Source organism: Ostrinia furnacalis, unplaced genomic scaffold (assembly GCF_004193835.3).
Source record: "Ostrinia furnacalis isolate ACB-3 unplaced genomic scaffold, ASM419383v2 OfSCF3968, whole genome shotgun sequence".
NCBI classification, from domain to species: domain Eukaryota; kingdom Metazoa; phylum Arthropoda; class Insecta; order Lepidoptera; family Crambidae; genus Ostrinia; species Ostrinia furnacalis.
In genome coordinates this window covers 327,249-349,148 of record NW_021134207.1, presented here as the reverse complement: position 1 = coordinate 349,148, position 21,900 = coordinate 327,249, and the positions used below count along the sequence as shown (strand labels likewise).

At 37.4% G+C, this 21,900-nt stretch overlaps 7 protein-coding genes across 7 annotated transcripts; 2 read left to right on the top strand and 5 right to left on the bottom strand.

Moving 5' to 3' along the window:
- Window positions 1-133: 133 nt before the first annotated feature.
- On the top strand, window positions 134-2,534 carry LOC114358510 (cuticle protein 21-like). The gene is made up of 4 exons (XM_028312487.1): window positions 134-197; window positions 1,235-1,462; window positions 1,871-2,044; window positions 2,436-2,534. Exons 1-4 carry the CDS (start codon window positions 180-182, stop codon window positions 2,532-2,534), a joined length of 519 nt encoding a protein of 172 aa, XP_028168288.1. The 5' UTR covers window positions 134-179.
- Window positions 2,535-2,691: 157 nt separating this feature from the next.
- On the bottom strand, window positions 2,692-5,040 carry LOC114358509 (stomatin-4-like). Its single transcript, XM_028312485.1, has 6 exons — window positions 4,857-5,040; window positions 4,486-4,574; window positions 3,795-4,048; window positions 3,359-3,520; window positions 2,971-3,136; window positions 2,692-2,790 (listed from the first exon to the last, which is right to left on the bottom strand). Exons 1-6 carry the CDS (start codon window positions 4,978-4,980, stop codon window positions 2,692-2,694), a joined length of 894 nt encoding a protein of 297 aa, XP_028168286.1. The 5' UTR covers window positions 4,981-5,040.
- Window positions 5,041-5,810: 770 nt separating this feature from the next.
- Window positions 5,811-7,618, bottom strand: LOC114358508 (erythrocyte band 7 integral membrane protein-like). Its single transcript, XM_028312484.1, has 5 exons — window positions 7,604-7,618; window positions 7,023-7,191; window positions 6,442-6,640; window positions 6,028-6,193; window positions 5,811-5,933 (listed from the first exon to the last, which is right to left on the bottom strand). The coding sequence occupies exons 1-5, from the start codon at window positions 7,616-7,618 to the stop codon at window positions 5,811-5,813; spliced, it is 672 nt and encodes a 223-aa protein (XP_028168285.1).
- Window positions 7,619-7,972: 354 nt separating this feature from the next.
- On the bottom strand, window positions 7,973-10,697 carry LOC114358507 (erythrocyte band 7 integral membrane protein-like). Its single transcript, XM_028312483.1, has 5 exons — window positions 10,683-10,697; window positions 9,916-10,013; window positions 8,927-9,088; window positions 8,398-8,563; window positions 7,973-8,110 (listed from the first exon to the last, which is right to left on the bottom strand). Exons 1-5 carry the CDS (start codon window positions 10,695-10,697, stop codon window positions 7,973-7,975), a joined length of 579 nt encoding a protein of 192 aa, XP_028168284.1.
- A 2,129-nt stretch (window positions 10,698-12,826) lies between these two features.
- LOC114358533 (cuticle protein 21-like) lies at window positions 12,827-17,240 on the top strand. The gene is made up of 4 exons (XM_028312519.1): window positions 12,827-12,890; window positions 14,210-14,437; window positions 16,579-16,752; window positions 17,142-17,240. The coding sequence occupies exons 1-4, from the start codon at window positions 12,873-12,875 to the stop codon at window positions 17,238-17,240; spliced, it is 519 nt and encodes a 172-aa protein (XP_028168320.1). The 5' UTR covers window positions 12,827-12,872.
- A 130-nt stretch (window positions 17,241-17,370) lies between these two features.
- Window positions 17,371-19,934, bottom strand: LOC114358532 (stomatin-4-like). The gene is made up of 6 exons (XM_028312518.1): window positions 19,752-19,934; window positions 19,362-19,450; window positions 18,669-18,922; window positions 18,224-18,385; window positions 17,671-17,836; window positions 17,371-17,502 (listed from the first exon to the last, which is right to left on the bottom strand). The coding sequence occupies exons 1-6, from the start codon at window positions 19,873-19,875 to the stop codon at window positions 17,404-17,406; spliced, it is 894 nt and encodes a 297-aa protein (XP_028168319.1). The 5' UTR covers window positions 19,876-19,934; the 3' UTR covers window positions 17,371-17,403.
- Window positions 19,935-20,088: 154 nt separating this feature from the next.
- On the bottom strand, window positions 20,089-21,856 carry LOC114358534 (erythrocyte band 7 integral membrane protein-like). The gene is made up of 5 exons (XM_028312520.1): window positions 21,816-21,856; window positions 21,608-21,705; window positions 21,018-21,179; window positions 20,370-20,535; window positions 20,089-20,294 (listed from the first exon to the last, which is right to left on the bottom strand). Exons 3-5 carry the CDS (start codon window positions 21,032-21,034, stop codon window positions 20,172-20,174), a joined length of 306 nt encoding a protein of 101 aa, XP_028168321.1. The 5' UTR covers window positions 21,035-21,179; window positions 21,608-21,705; window positions 21,816-21,856; the 3' UTR covers window positions 20,089-20,171.
- Window positions 21,857-21,900: the final 44 nt, after the last annotated feature.

The window sequence follows — 21,900 nt, the reverse complement described above, 5'->3', positions numbered from 1 at the left end:
TGTTCGGCTGCGTGGCCGAATATTGAAAATTATTGATTCATAGTTTGCTGCAACTTATCTCGGCAAGTTCACGATTGCTCATTGAAAGCAACCGCCGGTATAAAACCACAATACTTGCTGGACAAACATCAGTACCAGGGTTGATATCTGAACACCACAGTCGTAGCAAAATAAACGAAATGGCTTCCGTATTCAAGGTAACTTTTAATATTTTTAATTAGCAAAATTTTCAAACGCCTCTTTCAATTATTTGATAATTTATTGTAAGTTTAGGTAATTTATTTAAAATTAACGTAAATGTAGTGTAACTATCTGCTAACTAATATTCAGTACAAAAAGCAAATTCCGATTTGAAATAATTAAAAGACAACAGCACTTAATTAAGTATTGACTAACGCACCTGTCCATAATTGCACATTAGTGAGAACCAAGTGAAATAAACATTGATTAAAAATATCGCTTAAGGAGAACTGATATTAGATTTGTGTTACAGTTTCAGTCCGGATTCTGTAAAATGTAAGGGATTAGTGCCTACAGACGATAACACGTCAAGTATTAGCGTTTACGCCGGCTTTTTTTTTTATTAAATATCTCACTCGTTAATTAAGTGCGATTTTACAAAAAAAATGTACTTAAGTATACGTACTCTGAAATGACTGTTGACTTTACCTTATCGTTCCATTGGGAAAGATAACTTAAAATAGCTAAGAACCTAAAAAAATTTCACGTCAAACGTAAAAAAAAAGTGACGCGCTTTAAACGATTCAATACACAAACACACAATACGAAAGACCGAGCATTATTAGATGTCACAGCTCATAATACACAAAAGAGCCACGGTAAAGAGCTGCAGTTTTTTTTATATCTGTGACAAACAAAATTCCGCAGGAAACTTTCTTCTAAGTTTGTTTTCATTGCCACTGTTAGGCAATGAGAGAGTACTATCTGACCGTGAAGGTCGCTGATTTTTTGCTTCAGTGGAAGCAGTGGATGTTAGTCACGACTTGCGAACCCCACTTGCCTTTTTGTCGTGGCCCGTGTCTATTCATTGGGCAATCACTATCTATGTCAAATTGTACAATGAGATAAAGGAAAGTTTGTCTATCTTGAAATGACTTACTTACTTAACTTCTTCTTCTTCGTCTTCGGAGTCTTCGGAGTCATTTTGTGTTCTAATGTGATGTGCTTTTAAAAACTTTTTATCTGCTTACATCTTGTTTAATATCAATTTCAGGTCCTCATTCCCCTAGCCTTAGCTACTGTAGCAGTATCGGTGAAGTCAGGAGGCTACTCCTACAACAGGTTCAGTGGGCCCGTCAGCGGCAAAATCATCGAGGTCCAAGTCCCAGCTGCCCAGGGAATCCCCGCTCAGCAACACGCAGACTATGGTTACGACCATAACTCGGGCCAGATCCATCCAGACACTGCCAAATACGCGCATTTGAAGACCGTTGATTACGTGGTGAGTAAAAATCGTAGAGTTGATCGTGAGGCAGAAAACTTCTCGAGTGGCGACCACGGGCCGTAAGACGTAGTGTGGGCAGGCCTCCCACTACCGACAATTTGGGGAAGGTCGCGGGAAGTACCTGCATGAATGAGGGCAGCGCAGGATCGGTCGTTGTAGAAAACCTTGGGGGAGGGAGACCATTGTCCAGCGGATGTCATTTGGCTGAAACGAATGAACGAACGAAAAATCATTTTACGATTTTAATTTTATCCTGGATTGTTTAGATTTGATAGATCTAAAATTGACCTGAAATACTGCTATCGAAGAGAAAGTATAACCGTAGTACTTTATTCTGTGCTATAACTTACAGTTTTATATTGTGACAAAAACAATTTAATTTCTATTGTTGTTGTGTTTCTCCAGGCGAAGCCCGATTATCACTACGCTTATGGCGTAGAAGATCCCCATACCGGTAACCTCCAAAACCACAAGGAGCACCGCGATGGTGACGTCGTCACTGGAGAATACTCTCTGGTTGAGCCCGACGGTTCCATTCGTCTAGTCAAATACACTGCTGACCCCAAAAATGGATTCCAGGTGAGTGCTGTATAATATTTCCACTAAATTCAAAATCTGTTCCAAAATTTCCACTAAAAATAATAATAATCCATTCCAAAAGTGGGGACGATCAATATCTTCGTATTCGTTAAACTGCTGCTAATGTGTAGGTAAGTAGGCATTCTGAATTGGAACCAAAACAAATTATAGAAAGACGGTTCTCAACGCGATATTTTTTCTGTGACTTCCTAGCGGTGTTATTGTACAGTCGTCAATAAGAGTAAATACACTATAACTGGTCTTGAGACACATTGTCTAAATTTTGTTGAAGCCAGATGTGGTTTATGTGCACTTATTTATGGCTTCATACCCTTAACTAATTATGAATCCTCTAATAAAAATTATTTATGAAATGAACATTAATTTACAGGCTGTGGTGCATAAAAAGGCTGGCGGTCAAGCGCAACAACCCATCCACTACGGACGCAAACAACAACAGCAAGAAGAAGACGAATCTCGAGAATACTAGTCTAAACGTAATACTTAATTAGTTGTTACAAGTTGTTATGTTGAATATTTATTACGTTGGTTTTTAGAAAAATAAAAGTCTAGTTGACAATTTTGAAATTTTATTTCCGAAATCATCGACTCACAAAACACTGAAATTACATATTAATGTAACAGGATCATTTGAATATTTTTCTCAGAGTTTCAGTTGAAAACGGAAACACGATGGTATGGGCGTTCTCCCCCGCAATCAAGTGCAGTGATTGTAAATATCTCAGCTGGAAATAAAGAAATAGATGGAGAAATGATTAACAAATCCGTTTTAATTGAAACTGAAATAATTAATATTTTTTTAGTTCCACTTGCAATTAATGATAATTATTGTGAAGTTTGTGTTACATTTTGAGGACAAACATTGACTTAACTTAAGGTAAAGGATATAATAATATTGAAGATACCTGCATGGACAAAGGGTTATCTGAGAGAATCACAGAGGCTTTCTGAAGGTTTTTAGTGGCTTCTATTTCAGCCTTTGCAACAATTATTTTTGCGTTAGCCAAACGAGTTGACTCTGCTTCAGCTGCCATCGCTTTTTGCAGCTGGAGAGGCAGCCTTATATCTTTGCTATAAAAGAAATACAGTGATCATTATCATAATCATTTCAGCTACAGGACGTCCACTGTTGAAAATAGGCCTCCCTCCATGACTTCCAAATTGATCGGTTGGTAGCGCTAGCGGCCTGCTACCTTACACCTTGAGGGTGGACGTATCACGCTGAAGATTTGATGAAAGAGGAATTTAGAGCCAAGAAGGGTACATAAGTAACTACAAAAGCTTGGGACTTACATGTCAACTCGAAGGACTTTGATTCCCCATTGACTGGTCAGCTTCTTCATTTGCTCTAGCACCTGATTGCTTATTGCCGGTCTGTCTATTAGTAGGTCAGTTAATTTCACAGATCCCAGCGCGTTTCTAAGTGCTGTAGCTCCAAGTAACTGTGTTGATACGCTGTAGAAAAGTTTACTTAATTAATTGAGCGACCTACCTACGAGTTTAAGTAGGGAGCGTACATGTATGATTATGTTATGACCATGGAAAAACAAAATCTTAAATTATTGTTCACAATATAAGGGGGCTCGAGGTTTTGTTAATTGATCAGGTGATATTGTTTCTGATGAATCACAATTAGTTTACCAAGTTTTATAGCGTAAAGTAGAATCTTTAAGATTCACAGTTAACAAAAAGCTTAGGTAGTTACAAATTTAAATTATTATATACCTACCTATAATCAGCAACATTAATCACAGCTGGTATTGGATCGATAACTTTGTAATAGACTACAGCATCAACAGAAACTGTCAAGGAATCCTTCGTCAGAGCCTCTTGAGGCGGCACAACGTAACAAGCGATTCGCAGGTCAATATATTTCACTGTATCAACACAAGGCAGGAAGTACACGAGGCCGGGTCCAAAGGCACGGTTCTTGTATATTTTTCCATTCCGTAAAATTATTATTCTTTCGAAGTGACGGACAACCTGCAATTTTACAATCCATATCATCATGAGTGTCTTGGCAACACCTTAGACTCGTATACTAACAACTCAGCAGATCCTACCAGGTTTAACAGGAGGGGTTAGAATCGAGAGGAGAAAAAGTAGAGTCGATATGTTAGTATATTTACACTTTTATTTCAATAGCACTTTTTACAACTAAATGACTTGCCAAGCTTGCCACGGTATTTAACTTGGTTGATGTGCTGTTAACTGTACTTACTCAAATGTATTGGTCAATGGTGGAGATGAGGTTAAGAACCTTAGGACTTCTTCACGTGTAAACACGTTCGCAATCAGGCCGCAATAGAGCAGGTAGCAATTGTTGATCGAATTTTGTTAATCAAATAAGCTAATCCAGCGCCATTTACATGGAAATATAACATCGTATACATAAAGAACTTTAGAGTAGGTAGACTAACCACGAATACACAAAGCATTGATATCGGAAAAGTTATGATAACCATTAGAATTGAAAAGAGCACCAGGCATTTTTCAACGAAGGTATCACCTGGAAATTGAATTAAATTGTGAAATATTGTGAGCAATTACAAACAGTAAAAGATGAAAACTGAACTACACTCGCGAGCAAAAGTATGGAATCACCCCATTCGTTTTGAGTAATCTTTGTAGCTAAACGACTATGAAAAATGGTACCAGTTTAAAGGTTACATTACAAACTTTAACTTGATACCATAGGTGCATAGAAAATCATTGAGTTCTTCAGAACGCTGGTACGCAGAACCACAAGAAGGTGATTCCATACTTTTGCTCGTAAGTATAGATAGCTAACCTTTCTGTGGGGGTGCACATGGGGTTCTTTGAAAACTTCCTAGTCTATCATTGTCTTTAATGACGGATGGTTTATTTGTTTCATCTGCATATCTAACAAGGGCACCATTGTCACAGGGTGTCATGGTCACAGGGATTTAGAGGAATTTGTACAAAAAACTAATCAAAGAGGAGCTGATGTCAAAATCAATGCTCGCAAAAGTTAGACAGTTTATTTTTTCAGGTGTTTATTTCTTGGTATTTCGTACCAAGAAGGTCTTTATTAGTCCTTAATTAAATAAATAAATATACACTCGACAGCAAATAAATCGCACCACCCGCGACAAGCACTTTCAAACGTATGCATCCCCACTTCACACCAATATTGGTACCATTCAAAAGCCTAGTTCTAAACTTCTTTTCATTAAAGGAAAGGTTTTTACCCCAAAAATGTTTCTTTAGAAGGATCCAGAGTCACTTCTTCAAAAAATAGATAGTTACGCTTGAGCCAACTTTTATGGCTATAAAACTGTTAAGTTGGGATTAATCGCTATCCATCTGTTAAAGAGGACACATGTGATCATTATTTGGTTTTATAACCATAAAATTTGGTCTAATTGACCCCAGAGGTGAGCCCAAAGTGAGGTCTTTTTTCAAGTCACATTTATGGTATATGTTAATCATTTATTAAGAAATTAAATGTGTTTTTCTTTAAGGATATTTATTGGGCTTTCAAATAACACCAATATTGTTGGGGCACCATTATTGTGTCAAAAGAAAATCTTTAAAGTTCGCGTCGCGGGTGGTGCGATTTATTTGCTGTCGAGTGTAGATCAGCCAAGTTTCTACAATGATTTTGGTGCTAAATAAACTGAGTTTAATTTTACTCACATTTAATTGATTGAACCACTATGAATAAACTTTTTATAAGGGTATCAAAATAAATGGTCCTTGACAGTGTTAGTTATACCTGTGCTTATACTGTTGGTCTGCGTGCATTTTTCATACTTTCTGGTTCGGGCAGTTCCAGTGGAAATGGAAAAACAATCGAAGTTTTTTGTTGTCCGGCTATAAAACTTAATGTTTGTAAATATCTTAGCTGAAAGAAATGGGTTTCATTTAATAAGTAATCAGCATTAGCGTCGGAAATAAATAATCAGTATTGTTACAAAAACTTGGTAAAATGTTATTACGAGCATCGTCTGTGGGTTCTCCATCATGATTCTGGAAGCTTCTCGAAGGTTCTCTGCTGCTTTGATTTCTCCCTCGGCTTCGATGACCTTGGCCTTGCCAACTCTAGTTCCTTCAGCCTCAGCTGCCATAGCTTTTTGCAGTTCAAACGGTAGGATTACGTCTTTTCTAAATAGTAAAAAAAAATTGGTCACGGATTGGAGTTGGACATTCCATGGTCTGCATTTCTCTACTCTACATATTATTATGCCACATTATGCTCTATAGGGCTTTACATACTTTCTTGGGTGATGATCAATATTTTAGGATGTATGAACATTTGTATCATTATACGATTACATAAACGTTTGCTTACATTTAACTGTGGACTGCCCACCTATAGGCTGAAATAATTATGATTCTAAATATTTACTCACATATCCACTCTCTCCATTTCGACGCCCCATTCGTTAGTAATTTTATCTATTTCACTTCTGGCTGAATGGCTGATTTTCACTCGATCCGACAACAGCTCAGACAAAGTGTGCTGCCCGAGGATGTTTCGGAGGGTAGAGACCGATATAAGTTTTGTCGCTTGGCTAGAGCAAATAAAAAAAACTATGCTATTACTATGCGCTAGAAAATTACAAATATAATAAATAATAATACACTACTGCAGGTATTGTAATACCATGATGAATTAATATTGGATAAGCGCTAGAATGGGACCTGGCTGAGAAATGTTTGCATTGCATTTTATCATCAGGCTTTCAGAAAAAACATTTTCTTTAGTTTCTTGAAATATTAAATAGATAAAATATTTACGAGTGTTTTTGAACATTGAGAAAACAATGCAACGGCTTCTGAATGTGAAAATAAACAACAGCGTCCACAATTACAGTCACAGAATCTCTTGTAAGGACCTGCAATCAATAAATTAATGGGTTTTTACATGTTCACGTCTCTGAGGTCAAGTGAAATCTTGACACTGAAATCAATAGGGACAAAACTTAATTACAAAAGGGAGTAACCTCTTGAGAAGGTAAATTGAAGGACTGAGTTCGGAGGTCAATAAGAATTGAACTGTCTGTGAGTGGCAGCACCCATATTATGCCAGGCCCGGCCGGCGAGTCCGTTCTCACTCTACCGAACCGGAGAACGATTGCTCTCTGATACTGTTTAACAACCTAGAAAGTAAAGGAAGAAGTATATTAATCATGATAATATTGCAGGACGATCCTAATTTACCAGGGGAGGCTTTGATCTATACTGCTCACATTGCTACCCAGATGGTTTGGAGAGGCCTGATGTTAGCATATCTGTACGAAAAGTTGCCCTTTACAACATCCATGAAAAGAGTGGGAGTGATCCTTTTTAGTCTACTATGAAAATAGTCTGGTGGTTAACTTACCCTAAAGCAAAATAACAGGACAACTGGGAATACAAAAACCACTATCGTGAAAAATATAAAAAATATTCTTTCTTTCCGTGATATTTTATTGATATTTTCTGCAACGAAAAACCTTGGATTATGAGCTTTTGTTGATGTAAAATGTAAAAACTAAGTGTAAGCTTTGTTTATGTAGCGTGTATCCTAACCTCTTTCACTTTCATTTTTCATGTTTGTATAGAGTGGTTTCCCGTAGAGATAAATTTAAACATAGGTACATTTGTAGTTAACTTTAATAAATAATATGCGAAAGATTTATCTGTTGTTTACTTGTGTTGTTTACTTTACCAAAATTTCGAGAGAATGACAAGAAAAGTCAAGTGTTGTTCTTTTTTATGAAAATGACTTGGATTTTGGAAAACACGATTCGCCAATTCGGGGAAAACCCTGGTATCCAAAATTTGTCCAAGTCTATGTTTTATTTTTAGATAGGTACTAATAGAAAGTTTAAGGAAAAACAATTGCAAGATATGTGTTTTTTAATTTTTTCACTATTTCTAAAACTTGTTAAAAACAAATTAAATAGGTAAAGCATGCGAGGAGCTTGGGCCGGCGCCGCCGCCCAGGAAAGTCTTGAGGAAGTCCATCGGAAACGGAAATATTATGGTGGAGTTCTTCTCAGCTGATATCGTGTTGAGCGACTGTAGGTAACGTAACTGGAAATCAAAAGAATACCAGTTTATTTGACGTTAGCAGAATTTTCATCTAGATTTTAGTTAACTGAACTTAAAATCATAGTTATAATATTACGGACACAAAAAATGGGATCTCCCCACAAAATTCACTCATGGGATGAGTGTTTTTTATTGATCTTTTATGAAACAGTTTTAATCGTTTGTTTGTTTTTAATCGTGAGCTATGATATACCTATAAAATAATGTTTAGGAATTTAAAGGGCTCTTTTTGTGAAACTATGTTTGTCATCTTCATTACTGATAACTACCTGCAAAGCCATAGGGTTGTCAATCATGACCAGAGATGCTTCTCTTAAGGCCTTTGAAGCCTTGATCTCTCCTTCAGCTGCTATGATCTTGGCACGGGCCTCGCGGTCGGCCTCGGCCTCAGCTGCCATGGCCCTTTGAAGTTGAACTGGTAGCCGGACATCTTTTCTGAAAGAAATTTTTGCTTTGATTATGACTTATTACTAAGTATAACACAAAAACTAAACTATCAGCTTTCAGTTTAGCAACAGTCCACACAACATAAAAGTTAAAAAAGATCGAGAAAATTATTGTTTGTTACAAATTTTAATAACGTTGGACCACTTTGGGTTAATAGGCCAGTTCTGAATTAACTTTGAGGTAAGATAGCCAGTTTCTCTTTGGTTGAGGATTTCGGGTGAAGCTCGCTTCCACCTTCAAACTGATCATCACTTACCATCAGATGAAATTCATGCAGACCAAGAACTTATGATACTAGAACTGAGATGCAGGCCAAGAATTTTACATAATTATCATACTAGGACGACTTACATCTCAACTCTTTCGACTTCAACTCCCCACGGGTCAGTGGCCTCATCCAAGTTGGCTTGCATCATGTGGCTGATGGCCTCGCGATCCGACAACAGCTGCGCCAGGTCTCGCATGCCCAGCACGTTCCGAAGAGTCGTCGCAGCCAGAAGTCTGGTGGATGCACTGGAACGGTTTATGATGTTGTTATTAGGCGGTTACAAGCAGAATTTATGGAATATACCTATTCATATCTGACCTTCTTCATAACATTATTAATGTTACTTACAGCGGCAGAAATTAAAAGGAACAACATAAAGAAATAATTTTAATAAAGTCTGTAACTGGATTGGGTATAATAAATAATGAGTATTGGTTTAGCCTTGAAAACTTAATTAGTTTTTAACTAACTGTAAAATAAAGTTTTCAGATACTCGTACATTGAAACATAAATTAGCTATTTATAGTAAGTTTGCGAACTAGTGACCATTTGGTTACTAGTGCTTGGGACGTGTCTGAAGTGTCTGAATCGTCAATAGCGTTTAGTAATCGTTGTGAGTTTGGTGTGTCGAATCGATGCACTGGTTAATCTTCAGATATTAAAGGTGAATTTAGCATAAATGTGCTATTGTTAGCCACAGTAAATCTGCAGGGATGTCATCTAAAATTAAACGCACATGATTTCTGCTTCGTATCATCTCATTTACAAATGGCGTATTCATCAAACGCTGAGTAATAAAATATGCATTTGCGAAAATGCACCTCGATGTGCCACGGTTGCATTCGGATTGTTCCAAATTACAGTCCACTTGATATCATGCTGTCTGTTTGTGGTCGAGTGTTTTTATTGTAGTAATCAAATCAAATCACCCTGTACTTATAGAATTGATAAATAATTGTTTATCAGAAGTACTTTAACGTTAAAAACGGTCAAATAATAATAAGATGAACAGTAAAGTTTTACGATTAGGCAGGTAAGTATATGATACAAATGCTATTGTAAAGTATATTACCTATAGTCTGCCACTCGCACTACTGCATTCAGGGGTTCCTTGATTCTGTAGTACACGACGGCATCTACCGCTACTGTCACCGAATCCCTCGTCAGTACCTGTGAACCAATGTTGCATGGTAATTTAACAGTTAATACACACAATCATATTAACTTCTCAACATAAACATAATGATTAAAGCGCATAACTTTATTAGTACCTAACTAATACAAACTAATCAAAAAGTAACATTGTCAATTCAAATTACTCGTTACATTCCCTCCAATATGGTCGAGTGAAGCGNCGCGAATTCGAATGGGGGCGGGGCGACTGTCCCGAATTCACGTTTTGGGTCTAGCAATTCGGCTCAAACTAACAACACCGCCACTGTAAGCAAAACTGATACCTATTGGACAAAAAAGAAAACGAGGCCGGCCCGCTAAGTCCAAGCCAGCACGTATCATACAGTGACTATGAGTAGGTAGAGCTCCTCAATCCTCATAGGTACCAATCAATTAACCTTATTAATAAGATTACTTTTTTTTGGGTTGACAGAAGCGACTTATTTTATTTTGTTTTGTTTTTGTTGATTCGATTTAAGAAAATACAAATTTATTTCATTTTTCGTAATACATTGTTTCATTTGATTACCTACCCTTAAATTTTAATGATTTATTTTTTTCGCTACCAGAATAGAAATTCGTTGCCTGCTGCTGTCTTTCCCGAAAACTATAATCCGGGCCTTTTCAAGGCGAGAGTGAATAGGCACTTACAGGGCAGATATGTACCATCCTAGACCGCATCCNCGTTTGCCATAGCTGGGCACCGTTAATCAAATAGTTAACTTCGTTAATCGTTAAACCGTTAATAAAAAAATTAACTTCGTTAAACGTTAAAACGTTACATTTAGCAAGATTTAACGCAAGTTAACGTTAATCGTTAATCCGTTAACACATGATAATAAAACGAAAAAAGTAATTGTATGCAAGGTTCAAATACTTAATTTCGAAAGCTTGTATCGCGTACGGAATTTATTCCTCTTTTATGTTTGCGCTACAAGCTTTCGAAATTATTTGAACCTTGCACACAATTATTTTTTTCATTTTAGTAACAACTGAATTTCAGAATAAAAGCTTGTTTTTAAAAAAGTATTTTATTAATATAATTTTATTTTACACATTTTAGTAGGGCCCGTTTATGTGGGATACTGAGAGACCGCACGGCGGCCGGGCGATAGCTTTATTTGGTACGCCAAAAGGCCGCGTAGCTGCCGCGCGGCTACCGCGTACTACCACCTCGTGGCCACCGCGTACGCGTTTTCAAGAGTCGACTGCTATAGTAAAATAAGCTCTTCGGTAACTACATTTAACATTAAAATTAATTTATCAAAGAATCCCTTGACTGCGATGTGAGCGGCGCGCGCCAGAAAACTCGAGCAACTGAGATCGATCGGCGCGGCGGCCGCGCGGCGCGTGAGCGCATCATCCAGAAAATTCGTGCAAGAGCTAGGAGGCGACCGCGCGGCCGCCGCACGGTGTGGTTGTCCAAAAGAATTTTAATCTTTTAACTATCACACGGCCGCCGCGTGATAGTTTTTGCATCGTCTAACTGCAGCCTAAAAGCTAATGAACGCCAGACCTACGTATACTAAATAATAACGTAGGTACCTAGTTCTGGCGTTCACTAGCTCTTAGTCTATATTATCTCAATCTCAGAGCCTTGGTTTAATTAAAATACAATTTAGCACCAAAGTGCTCGAAAAGACAAATCCAATAAATCCAAAGTCGATTCCACCGTTTCGTTTAGGAATTCCTATGGCCACCTCCTGACTCCATCATCAGGACCCTGGACATAGGGTTACCAGGTCCAAAGACACAAAAGCCGGACTTTGTGCTTCATTTGGCCGGACATTTCACTCTAAAAGCCGGACTATTTATTATTATTCTGTGGTTCGACTTTCGCCTGGCGCGGCAGCCAAATAAAAGGTCAAAGGAAAGTCGGGCAGGCCGGACAAGACCGTAAAAAGCCAAACATGGCTAAAGCCGGACACCTGGCAACCCTAACTGGACATCATTCATCTAGTACTAAAGTGCTCGAAAAGACAAATCCAACGAACCCAAATTCGATGCGATGCCGCCGTTTCATTTAGGAGTTCCTATGGCCACCTCCTGACTCCATCATCAGACCAGCTTAATGGTACCATTGCATTTTCATCGTACTTACATAAGTATACCAAATTTCAGCTCAATCGGTTGAGAACTGGTCTTAAATTCAGTTACAAGATGTGTAGGTACCACACATAGTAACAAGTGAAGTCAATATAAAGCATGTAAATAAATAAAAAATAGCATTTTCTATATCGTTCCGTTCTGGTTACAAAAACTGTTGATTTGGGTTCTGGAAGTTCTGGAAGCCCGAACGTACTTGTCAGAACGCGTTTTCCTAGTGTTTTTCAGCGTGCCTGCTGTATCTTTTTGGTAAATAGTATGTAGGTACTGGATTAACGATTAACGGACTTAGGATAATTTAACGGAAGTTAACGAGTCCGTTAACATTTTTTAAAGTTAACTTAAAAGTTAATCCGTTAATAGAAATGTTAACTTCGTTAATTAACGATTAACGGATTAACGAGTTAATGCCCAGCTATGCCGTTTGCTCAGGTACGCAGGTGTTGAATGAATGGAATAGGACATCAGGAATGAAATGCACCTCGCACCATTTCCCCGTAGACCTTGTCACCAAGGTCAGAGAAAAGACAATAATAATGCTGAAATTAACCTACGCAATGTGGTATTGTAATGTTCGGCTGCGTGGCCGAATATTGAAAATTATTGATTCATAGTTTGCTGCAACTTATCTCGGCAAGTTCACGATTGCTCATTGAAAGCAACCGCCGGTATAAAACCACAATACTTGCTGGACAAACATCAGTACCAGGGTTGATATCTGAACACCACAGTCGTAGCAAAATAAACGAAATGGCTTCCGTATTCAAGGTAACTTTTAATATTTTTAATTAGCAAAATTTTCAAACGCCTCTTTCAATTACTTGATAATTTATTGTAAGTTTAGGTAGGTAATTTATTTAAAATTAACGTAAATGTAGTGTAACAATCTGCCGAATCTAAAAAAACAAATGCCGATTTGAAATAATTAAAAGACAACAGCACTTAATTAAGTAGGTATTGACCAACGCACCAGTCCATAATTGCACATTAGTGAGAACCAAGTGAAATACCTAAACATTGATTAAAAATATCGTTTAAGGAGAACTGATATTAGATTTGTGTTACAGTTTCAGTCCGGATTCTGTAAAATGTAAGGGATTAGTGCCTACAGACGATATCACGTCAAGTATTAGCGTTTACGCCGACTTTTTTTTAAAGTTTTTCACTCGTTAATTAAGTGCGCTTTTACAATAAAAATGTACTTAAGTATACCTACCTACTCTGAAATGACTGTTGACTTTACCTTATCGTTCCATTGGGAAAGATAACTTAAAATATTTTTTCTGCATAACCCAAAGGTAAACTGGATGAGAATGCCTTATGGCATTAAGTTCGCCTAATGTTAATAATTTTGGCATTGAAGTATAAATAAATAAATAAATAAATAAAATAGCTAAGAACCTAAAAAAATTCACGTCAAAAGTAAAAAAAAAGTGACGCGCTTCAAATGATTCAATACACAAACACACAATACGAAAGACCGAGCATTATTAGATGTCACAGCTCATAATACACAAAAGAGCCACGGTAAAGAGCTGCAGTTTTTGTTATCTCTGTGACAAACAAAATTCCGCGGGAAACTTTCTTCTAAGTTTGTTTTCATTGCCACTGTTAGGCAATGAGAGAGTACTATCTGACCGTGAAGGTCGCTGATTTTTTGCTTCAGTGGAAGCAGTGGAAGTTAGTCACGACTTGCGAACCCCACTTGCCTTTTTGTCGTGGCCCGTGTCTATTGATTGGGCAATTACTATCTATGTCAAATTGTACAATGAGCTAAAGGAAAGTTATTGTAGATAGAGTCCTATTTAATTTTACAGCCGTATATCCTTCGATCTTTGTCATATTACGAATTAGATAGTCTATCTTGAAATGACGCTCAGTTCACTTACTACATCAGGCCTTCTGAGTCATTTCTACATTAATATGTCTTCTGTCTAGCTTAATAATAGTTAGCTGGTTAAATGTCCCATTAATAAGTGCTCGTTCAGGCTGCACACATGGGTGCGGGTAAGGTGTTCTGTGTTCTAATGTGATGTCATCTTAAAAACTTTTTATTCATCTGACATCTTGTTTGATATCAATTTCAGGTCCTCATTCCCCTAGCCTTAGCTACTGTAGCAGTATCGGTGAAGTCAGGAGGCTACTCCTACAACAGGTTCAGTGGGCCTGTCAGCGGCAAAATCATCGAGGTCCAAGTCCCAGCTGCCCAGGGAATCCCCGCTCAGCAACACGCAGACTATGGTTACGACCATAACTCCGGTCAGATCCATCCAGACACTGCCAAATACGCGCATTTGAAGACCGTTGATTATGTGGTGAGTAAAAATCGTAGAGCTGATCGTGGGCCAGAAAACTTCGGATGTCATTTAGCTGAAACGAACAAACAAAAAATCTCTGCTCATTTTACGATTTTAATTTGATCCTGGATTTTTATAACGTTTTTATATTGTGACAAAACAACTAAAGGACATCATCCACGTTTCATATATTTTTGGTCCAAAATCAAAAGTGCCGGCCAACAAAAAAAAGTGCTGTATTCTGACAGAATACGTCTGCCTTAGCATTTTTTNTATAGCTAACTAGATGACGAAAATTTCTGCGTTCTGGTCTTATCCAGAGGTTCTCAAATAGGGGCCTGAAAATGCGGCGAAATGGTTCCAGTAAAAGATGGTACGGCAGTGTTTGCTTCGCGCTCGACTTGGCGGGGGCACTGCCGTGCCCCCAGATGATCGCAGGTCATCAACTAATCGAGGCAATGAATGCTGTACATCTGGGTTAACTGTTTTCAATACCACCATTATACAGCAATTGGTGTGTTTTGTTGCAGCCACGTGTCGGCGATCGGTGTTTATGTGTCTGCGTATTTTAGGTGGTATCGTGTGGGGTAATTTTTAAAATCCGAACCCAAGTTTAATAAGTTCATCCAAATGATTTATTTTGTAAGCGAATTTGCTAGGTCTTGGATTGTAGCCACTCCATTAGTTTTTAAGGGTTTATTTTGTTGCAAATATAAAGTTTGTTGGAGTATAAGACATTGAAATTATTTTACAAATAGTTAATGTTAATTTAGTTAGGCATGTGTTAGTATTAGTAGGTATGTAGGTACACTTCAAAGGTAGTTAGTATAAATAGTCTTTGTTGTAGCCATTATTAAAAAAACTTATTTTTCATATTATAATTATTAAAATGTACACTATGTTTTGTCATTATTCATGGTAGTGTACCAACTAATTGTAATGAGAAGAGCTCATTAGTCAACGAATGCAACAACCATTACTTTCTTATCTACTCGCTAGGTGCTTATTTCGTTGTCAGTTCCAGTGGTTCCAGTACTTACCTCTTGAGGTGGCACGTCGAAAGAGACAGTCCTGAGGTCTACTTTCCTGTAGGTGTCGATACATGGCAGCACGAAGAAGAGGCCAGGTCCTCTCGCGCCTCCTTTCCGAAGCCTGCCCAGGCGGAATATCACTGCTCGCTCGAATTCTTGTACTACCTGCAAAATAACATTACCTAAACCTGAATGGATAGGGAATCTATTAGAATAAAGAAGGGTAAAAGATGTATATTTATGCAAAATGTAGAGTCAGAAAAAAACTTGCACAACCTAGAAAAAACGGCGCACGGCCATAATAATTAAAATTGTCTTTGGCTATTTCTCATCGCCACGGTTCTCATCGTCACCTTCGTGGCGAATTTTATTTCTAACTTATTTCAACTTTTTGTAAACAAAAATTGTAGCGCTTGATGTGAAGATTGTATTCTCAGTAAATCAGTCAAATAGTGAGTCTCGTTTGGAAGCTTTAACGTTTTGAATTTTTTGATGCCACGAAAGTGATTCTGTACTTCACAGCAATAATTTTTTCAAACTTTACTACTGTAAATGACTCTTAAGTATTTATAAAACATATATTTTGTCTTATTTTCATAGATAAATAGCAATAACATAATATAAATAAGTACCTACTTAAATACAAGCTAAAATTTAACCGATTACGTCACTTACTAAGTTACAAGATTCTACGCAATCGGTTTTAAGGGTGACACTGGTGGCATTCTGAAATGCTAAAGAAGCAAAAAACGGATTATCAGTNGTCGAGTATTTGAGATCTAAAATTCATCGACGATTCATACATTTTTTGTTCAAAATCAAAAATGTCGGCCAATAAAAAAAAAAGTACTGTATTCTGACAGAATACGTCTGCCTTAGTATTTGTTACTATGACACCAAAGCTGTAGCACCACTGTGCATCGTAGTATTTGAGATCAAAGTCAGTCGTTTCATATATTTTTAGAGCTCAAATACTACGAAGCACAGTGGTGCTACGGCTTTGGTGCCATAGTAATAAATGCTAAGGCGGACGTATTCGATCAGAATACAGCACTTTTATTTTTTGGCCGGCACTTTTGATTTTGGACCAAAATGGATGATGTCCTTTCTATTGTTGTGTTTCTCCAGGCGAAGCCCGACTATCACTACGCTTATGGCGTAGAAGATCCCCATACCGGTAACCTCCAAAACCACAAGGAGCACCGCGATGGTGACGTCGTCACTGGAGAATACTCTCTGGTTGAGCCCGACGGTTCCATTCGTCTAGTCAAATACACTGCTGACCCCAAAAATGGATTCCAGGTGAGTGCTGTCCAATATTTCCACTAAATCCAAAATCTGTTCCAAAATTTCCACTAAAAATAATAATAATCCATTCCAAAAGTGGGGACGATCATTATCTTAGTATTCGTGAAACTGCTGCTATAATTATAGGTAAGTAGGCATTCTGAATTGGAACCAAAACAAATTAGAGAAAGACGGTTCTCAACGCCACATTTTTTGTGTGACTTCTAGCGGTGTTGTTGTACAGTCGTCAATAAGAGTAAAGACCAGTTATAGGACCAGACACATTGTTCAACTTCTTGTTGAAGCCAGATGTGGTTTATGTGCACTTATTTATGGCTTCAGACCCTTAACTAATTATGAATCCTCTAATAAAAATTATTTATGAAATGAACATTCATTTACAGGCTGTGGTGCACAAAAAGGCTGGCGGTCAAGCGCAACAACCCATCCACTACGGACGCAAACAACAACAACAAGAAGACGACGAATCTCGAGAATACTAGTCTAAAAGTAATACCAGTAATACTTAATTAGTTGTTACAAGTTGTTATGTTGAATATTTATTACGTTGGTACTGTTTTTTAGAAAAATAAAAATCTAGTTGATCATTTTGCAATTTTATTTCCGAAATCATCGACTCACAAAACACTGGAATTACATAAAACTTCATTTGAATATTTTTCGCAGAGTTTCAGTTGAAAATGGAAACACGATGGTGTGGGCGTTCTCCCCCGCAATCAAGTGCAATGATTGTAAATATCTCAGCTGGAAATAAAGAAATAGATGAAGAAATGATTAACAAATCCGTTTTAATTGAAACTGAAATAATTAATATTTTTTAGTTCCACTTGCAATTAATGATAATTATTGTGAAGTTTGTGTTACAAACATTGACTTAACTTAAGGTAAAGGATATAATAATATTGAAGATACCTGCATGGACAAAGGGTTATCTGAGAGAATCACAGAGGCTTTCTGAAGGTTTTTAGTGGCTTCTATTTCAGCCTTTGCAACAATTATTTTTGCGTTAGCCAAACGAGTTGACTCTGCTTCAGCTGCCATCGCTTTTTGCAGCTGGAGAGGCAGCCTTATATCTTTGCTATAAAAGAAATACAGTGATCATTATCATAATCATTTCAGCTACAGGTCGTCCACTGTTGAAAATAGGCCTCCCTCCATGACTTCCAAATTGATCGGTTGGTAGCGCTAGCGGCCTGCTACCTTACACCTTGAGGGTGGACGTTGTAACATTATTGTAAGGTGACAACACTACTGAGAATAGACTATAGATTGGGTATGTATTGTCTGTGAATAATGGAGAGTAAAACAGGATGTACACGACACAGTGATTATTTTATTTAGTAAATCCCAAATCATCAACAGTTAAATACAATAATATGATAGACGTATCACGCTGAAGATTTGATGAAAGAGGAATTTAGAGCCAAGAAGGGTACATAAGTAACTACAAAAGCTTGGGACTTACATGTCAACTCGAAGGACCTTGATTCCCCATTGACTGGTCAGCTTCTTCATTTGCTCTAGCACCTGATTGCTTATTGCCGGTCTGTCTATTAGTAGGTCAGTTAATTTCACAGATCCCAGCGCGTTCCTAAGCGCTGTAGCTCCAAGTAACTGTGTTGATACACTGTAGAAAAGTTTACCTAATTAATTGTGCGATCTACCTACGAGTTTAAGTAGGGAGCGTACATGCACGATTATGTTATGACCATGGAAAAAGAAAATCTTAAATTATTGTTCACAATCTAAGGGGGCTCGAGGTTTTGTTAATTAATCCGGTGATATTCTTTCAGATGAAACACAATTAGTATACAAAGCTTTATACCTCAAAGTAGAATCTTTAAGATATAACAGTTAACAAAAAGTTTAAGTAGTTACTAATTTTATTAAATCAGCCTTTATTTACCTACCTATAATCAGCAACATTAATCACAGCTGGTATTGGGTCGATAACTTTATAATAGACTACAGCATCAACAGAAACTGTCAAGGAATCCTTCGTCAGAGCTTCTTGAGGAGGCACAACGTAACAAGCAATTCGCAGGTCAATATATTTCACTGTGTCAACACAAGGCAAGAAGTACACGAGGCCGGGTCCAAAGGCACGATTCTTGTATATTTTTCCATTCCGTAATATTATTATTCTTTCGAAGTGACGGACAACCTGCAATTTTACAATCCATATCAACAATCTTCTTGACATCACCTTAAACTCGTATACTAACAACTCAGCAGATCCTACCAGGTTTAACAGGAGGGGTTAGAATCGAGAGGAGAAAAAGTAGAGTCGATATGTTAGTATATTTACACTTTTATTTCAATAGCACTTCTTACAACTAAATGACTTGCCAAGCTTGCCACGGTGTTTAACTTGGTTGATGTGCTGTTAACTGTACTTACCTACTCAAATGTATTGGTCCATGGTGGAGATGAGGTGACAAACCTTAGGACTCCTTCACGTGTAAACACGTTCGCAATCAGGCCGCAATAGAGCAAGTAGAAATTTTTGATCGAATTTTGTTAATGAAATAAGCTAATCCAGCGCCATTTACATGGAAATATAACATCGTATACATAAAGAACTTTAGAGTAGGTTGACTAACCACGAATACACAAAGCATTGATATCGGAAAAGTTATGATAACCATTAGAATTGAAAAGAGCACCAGGCATTTTTCAACGAAGGTATCACCTGGAAATTGAATTAAATTGTGAAATATTGTGAGCAATAATAATTACAAACAGTAAAAGATGAAAACTGAACTACACTCGCGAGCAAAAGTATGGAAACACCCCATTCGTTTTGAGTAATATTTGTAGCTAAATGACTATGAAGATTAAATGAAAAATAGTACCAGTTTAAAGGTTACAACAAACTTTAACTTGATACCATAGGTGCATAGAAAATCATTGAGTTCTTCAAATCGCTGGTACGTAGAAACACAAGAAGGTGATTCCATACTTTTGCTCGTAAGTATACTTAGATAGCTAACCTTTCTGTGGGGGTGCACATGGGGTTCTCTGAAAACTTCCTAGTCTATCATTGTCTTTAATAACGGATGGTTTATTTGTTTCATCTGCATATCTGACAAGGGCACCATTGTCACAGGGTGTCATGGTCACAGGGATTTAGAGGAATTTGTACAAAAAAAATAATCAAACAGGAGCATGTCAAAATCAATGCTCGCAAAAGTTAGACAGTTTATTTTTTCAGGTGTTTGTTTCTTGGTAATTGGTACCAAGAAGGTCTTTATTATTCCATAATGAAATAAATAAATAGGTCAGCCAAGTTTCTATCATGGTTTTGGTGATTGTTGGTGATAAGCTGAGTTTAATTTTACTCACATTTAAGTAATTGATTGAACCACTATAAATTAACTTTTTCTAAAGATATCAAATGGTCCTTGATAGTGTTAAACTGTTGGCCTGCGTGCATTTTTCATACTTTCTGGTTCGGGCAGTTCCAATGGAAATGGAAAAACAATCGAAGTTTTTTGTTGTCCGGCTATAAAACTTAATGTTTGTAAATATCTAAGCTGAAATGGAAATGGTTTTCATTTAATAAAGTATACGAGAAAATAATCTACAAAAACTTAGTGAAATGTTATTACGAGCATCGTCTGTGGGTTCTCCATCATGATTCTTGATGCCTCTCGAAGGTTTTCTGCTGCTTTGATTTCTCCCTCGGCTTCGATGACCTTGGCCTTGCCAACTCTAGTTCCTTCAGCCTCAGCTGCCATAGCTTTTTGTAGTTCAAACGGTAGGATTACGTCTTTTCTAAATAGTAAAAAAAAATTTGGTCACGGATTGGAGTTGGACATTCCATGGTCTGCATTTCTCTACTCTACATATTTTATTATTATGCTCTATAGCAGGGTTTCCCAATTTTTTTTGCCAAGAAACCCTAATTGATTATACTTTTCCTAGCGGAACCCCCGTACTACTCCGCCCGCACGCCCTGCCTCTCCCTTGTGGGTACAAGTCAGTGCGAGCGAACAACGTCGGTCACGAAACGCGGGATAATATTTTTTACGGAACCCTTGCAGCCTTTCCACGGAACCCCAGGGTTCCGCGGACCACCATTCGGGAACCGCTGCTCTATAGGGCTTTACATACTTTTTTGGGTGATGATCAATATTTTAGGATGTATGAACATTTGTATCATTATACGATTACATAAACGTTTGCTTACATTTAACTGTGGACTGCCAGTGCCCACCTATAGGCTGAAATAATTATGATTCTAAATATTTACTCACATATCCACTCTCTCCATTTCGACGCCCCATTCGTTAGTAATTTTATCTATTTCACTTCTGGCTGAATGGCTGATTTTCACTCGATCCGACAACAGCTCAGACAAAGTGTGCTGCCCGAGGATGTTTCGGAGGGTAGAGACCGATATAAGTTTTGTCGCTTGGCTAGAGCAAATAAAAAAAAACTATGCTATTACTATGCGCTAGAAAATTACAAATATAAACTATATATATAAAAGAAAGTCGTGTTAGTTACTCCACTTATAACTCAAGAACGGCTGAACCGATTTAGCTGAAAATTGTCAGGGAGGTAGTTTAGAGCCAGGAGAAGGACATAGGATACTTTTTATCCCGTTAGAAATTAAAAAAAAAGTCTGCTTATTTATTGCCATTAAGGCGGAACAAAGTTCGCCGGGTCAGCTAGTAAATAATAATACACTACTGTAGGTATTGTAATACCATGATGAATTAATATTGGATAAGCGCTAGAATGGGACCTGGCTGAGAAATGTTTGCATTGCATTTTATCATCAGGCTTTCAGAAAAAACATATTCTTTAGTTTCTTGAAATATTAAATAGAAAAAATATTTACGAGTGTTTTTGAACATTGAGAAAACAATGCAACGGCTTCTGAATGTGGAAATAAACAACAGCGTCCACAATTACTGTCACAGAATCTCTTGTAAGGACCTGCAATCAATAAAATAATAATCAATTTTACATGTTGACGTCTCTGAGGTCAAGTGAAATCTTGACTCTGAAATCAATAGGGACAAAACTTAATTACAAAAGGGAGTAACCTCTTGAGAAGGTAAATTGAAGGACTGCGTTCGGAGGTCAATAAGAATTGAACTGTCTGTGAGTGGTAACACCCATATTATGCCT